This window comes from Tupaia chinensis, unplaced genomic scaffold (genome assembly GCF_000334495.1).
Source record: "Tupaia chinensis unplaced genomic scaffold, TupChi_1.0 Scaffold144197_1, whole genome shotgun sequence".
Classification (NCBI taxonomy): domain Eukaryota; kingdom Metazoa; phylum Chordata; class Mammalia; order Scandentia; family Tupaiidae; genus Tupaia; species Tupaia belangeri.
In genome coordinates this window covers 93,487-97,427 of record NW_006204054.1, presented here as the reverse complement: position 1 = coordinate 97,427, position 3,941 = coordinate 93,487, and the positions used below count along the sequence as shown (strand labels likewise).

At 60.0% G+C, this 3,941-nt stretch overlaps 1 protein-coding gene across 7 annotated transcripts in view; it reads right to left on the bottom strand.

Annotated features, from left to right (window-relative positions):
• Positions 1-3,941, bottom strand: part of CYTH4 (cytohesin 4) — a 38,902-nt gene that overhangs the window by 9,614 nt on the left and 25,347 nt on the right. For all 7 annotated transcript variants that reach the window (XM_027767361.1, XM_027767360.1, XM_014583272.2 and 4 more), the window contains one exon: positions 574-685. In XM_027767361.1, coding sequence (XP_027623162.1) covers positions 574-685 — 112 coding nt within the window. The remainder of the gene's footprint in view (positions 1-573; positions 686-3,941) is intronic.

Genomic DNA, 3,941 nt, shown 5'->3' with positions numbered 1-3,941 from the left:
CAGCACCCACCAGGCAGCACCCACCACGCAGCACCCACCAGGCTGCACCCACCAGGCAGCACCCACCACGCAGCACCCACCAGGCAGCACCCACCAGCAGCACCCACCAGGCAGCACCCACCATGCAGCACCCTCCAGGCAGCACCCTCCAGGCAGCACCCACCAGGTTGCTCTCTGCAGGCCCTCCCTGCCCACAGTTAGCTGAAGCCACATCCTGCCCCGTCCCCCTCCTTGGGGATGCCCAGCTCTCTGGCCTCCACAGGGTGCCACTTGGGCGAGTGCCCTAGCCTCGCTGAGCCTCAGCTTCCTCAGAAAGCCTCGCAAAGGCTGGGCTGGACAAGGGACCTGCAGCTTGCCTGCGTTCAGTAGGTCCCCATCCAGATGACTAAGGCTCACCCCACACTGGCCCCTTTATCACCAGGACAGAGGGGTGGATGGGAGGGGCAGGCCCAGCTCTACCTGAGGGCATGTGTGAGTGTGCATGCGTGTGTGCCTGGGCATGCAGGGAGATGAGCACGTGTGCCCACGTGTGCTCGAGTGTGTGCTGGAGAGTGTGTCGCCGCGGCCTCTCACCTAGCTTGAGCAGCCAGCCCTCCCGGTCAGGGTTGAAGAAGGTGTGGGTGAGGTCGTTGCCGTCATCCTCGGGGATGGAGAAGGGCTCACTCTTGATGCTGTCGAAGAGGTGCTGCCCGGGGAAGGGAGGCCCTGGTGAGTCCGCTGGCCGCGAGGCAGGCTTTCCTAACCCGTTGGCTCCTCGTGGGCCCAGCCTGGCTAGGCGAAACCCTCCCTGGTTCCCTGGGGGCGTCGGTGCTCCCCTTTCTGCCCTGCGCCTGGCCTTGCCCACCCCCATGCCACGCCTCCCTCTGTGCTGCTGTAGGAGTGCGGGTCAGCTCCTGCCCCCCATGTGAAGTGCACATGCACACATGTACACACACAGGCATGCCCCTTGTGCTTGCAGTCCCCATGACACACATACACACTCTGGGCTGTGCCCACAGTGTGGGGTGGAGTCCCTCTTCTGCTGAGGTGCAACCACAGGGACTTTCAGATGCACCCTGGGTTGGGGGGACACAGAGGAGCGACCAGACAATGACAGAGGGCTGCCCCCGGTTGAGAGGCCTGGCTAAGGAGACCCCCCCCAGGCACGATGCTGCCTGCGGCTCTCGAGGCCCCTCCGAAGTCTGGGATGGGCTCTGATGGCAGGGTGGCGTGAGGGTGTCCCCAGAAAGCAGGCTTCCACTCTCCCTGGAGGACTCTATTTAGCACTGTGTGTGCTGAAATGGGGAAGGCGTGACCTCGCAGGGGACTGAGCCCTGTGTCCCTGGAGGTAAACCAGCCAGGCTGGGCCCTCCCTGTGGGCAAGGTACGGGTGCTGTTCTGAGTCTCTTGCCATGAGCCTGTTCTACGAACAACCTGCCTAGATTCCTAGGTGACTGGAGAACATTCTAGACTGTCTACTTCTGCGTATTGAAACCAGACGCAGGCCAGCCAGGTGGCACAGTGGTTAAGGTGGCTGGATCTACACGGCCAGCTATGCAGTTTGAGTCCTGGACCTGGTGGCTTGAAAATCATGCTGGGCACAGGTGTGCGCATGCCCAAAATCCAGAGAGGAGAATGGAGGAGGAGGGATTATGGTGTGGCCATCCCCGGGAGTCAGGGGCTGAAGTCTCATTTTCCTTCTCTTTCTGTGTTCAGTGAGTGCATGCATTCATAGCAAATTTAAAGAAAAGAAAAGAAAAGAAGGAAGAAGGAAAAACAGGCCACATCTGAGACGATGAAGCCACCTCCTCCCGTTGCGTGTGTTTGCCGCTGTTCTGATGGTCTGGGGGTTCTCAGTGCAAGCGTCGCAATGTTGTCAGTATCTTTCCGCGTTTTAGAAAGGGTGCTTGCAGGCTCTTTGAGGTCCCTTCTGACTGAGCGCTCAGGGCTCCGGAGTGGGGGCAGGCCAGAAGCAGTTCTCTTGGGCTTTGTGGAGTGGGGCATAAGTATGTCCTCAGGCGGCCCAGTCTGGCTATGGGGGGCTGGTGCGGGAAGAGCAGGGATAGTTCTCTTTGGGGAGCCCCCATCCCACACCTGCACAGGTGCAGTCCCCGACCCCTGGGGAGTCCAGGTGGTATTTCTCGTTGACGAGGGCCTAAGCAGAGAGGCTGCTGGCACAGATCAACAATTGGAAGGCTCTAAGCAGGGACGGGGCAGAAGCAGACCTCGGCCTCTGCAGAGCCCACGGGGGGACCCAGCAGCTTCTGCGGTCACCGTATCAACCTGTCCCACAAAGAAAACAGCCCAGCTCACCCACGCTTCCTGTGCCTTGTGCACGCTGGCCTCCCTGCAGAAAACACCCCTGCACCCATGAACAAGCCACTGTGGTCTCTGCCATGGCGCTGCGGCCCTGAGTCTGTCGGCCTCCCGCCTCTCAGCTTTCTCTGGGGAACCGTCTCTCCTCTGCTCTCCACCAAGGTTGCTTGGGACAGCCGACACCCTGCCTCCCGCCCCCCACGCCCCATGCAGGCTCCAGGAAGGGGTGACTGACTCACGTCCTGCTCATCAGAGCAGTTTATCTTGCCGGCTACAGTGACTGGGAGGAGGACTCATGGCTCCAGCCAGCGAGCGACCCTTAATTCTGGGACTAAGTCGGCTGGAGCCATCCCTGACGCAACGTGGCAAAACCTGCCTAAGCAGGAAGCCAACATGGAGGAGGAGGTGGCTGAGAGATGGAGCAAGCAGGTGGGACCCTGATGTCCTCAAGCACCTGGATCTAGCGGAACCCGCAGCCAACCCTCAGAAGCTCAATTGATTCCTGATCTTTTCAGTGACATGAACTGAGATTCCCCCAAGCCGGAAGTCACTGGCAGCTGGGAAACCCAGCTGAGCCCTCCGTCCCCGAATCTTGCTTTCTGTCATCTGTAGAGAGGAGAGCTCTGGAGTCAGATGGCTCAGGTCAGGACTCTTCACAGACTTCGAGACCCTGACCAGTGACCTCTGCTGGAACTTAGTGTCTTTAGCTGCTGTAAACTGGGGCGAGAGGACCTCACGGGGCCGTAACGGGCTTAGAACGGTGCCCAGTGCATGGCCCATTCTGATGGTGAGGCACGGACAGGACCCGGGAGGGCCAGGGCGCCTGCAGGAGACACCGAGAGCCGGCACACGGTTCCTCTACCCGAGCCTCAGTTTCTCCCCCTGTAACGCCATGGGGTGCGGTTCTTGCTCCCCTCACTTTCTTCCCCTCTCTACTCTGGGTCCCTCTCAGGGTAAGGGTTCCTCTCTCACCATTTCTCAGGTACCTGCTAAGTGCCATCACTAGCGTGCTTCTTGGAAGACCCTTGGGTGAGTTTTACCCGCCCACTTCCCAGGTGAGGAAACTGAGGCTGTACTCAAGGTCACTCAGCCATCAGGGCAGGCCTGGGATTTGAGCGCTCTCCCCTGTGAGTCCAGACCCTGCTCTTTTGTCCTGGGCTTGTAGGCACTGTGTCTGGCCCATGTGGGTGGCCAGTCCCTCTGCCACCACCAGGTACCTCTCTAAAACCTTTCTGCCTACACACTGTCATGGCCTGTGTCTCTCTGTGGGGAATCCTGCAAAGGGGTGCATTTGGAATGAGGCCCAGCGAGGAGGTGAGGCCCCCAAGTCCATGCTACCCGTGACATTCTTGGAGGGTACGGGCCAAGCCTGCTTGGTTCTCTGACGACGTCGTGGGACACTTGGGGGGTTGATCGGTCACTCAGATATGCTGGGCACTTTGCTGGATGTGAGCGGGGGCTCAGAAAGTTGGGGCTGCTTCCCTAAGGTCACTCAGCCAGAAAGCAGGGGGCCAGGGCCTGATGGGTCTCTGTTTTCCTCCCTGCTCAGCGTCTGCATCTCCATCTCCGGGCTGTCAGGGAGAAGAATCCCTTCCAGACCTCCCAGACAGGACTGAAGCTAAATTGAGATAATAGCCGCCCCCCCC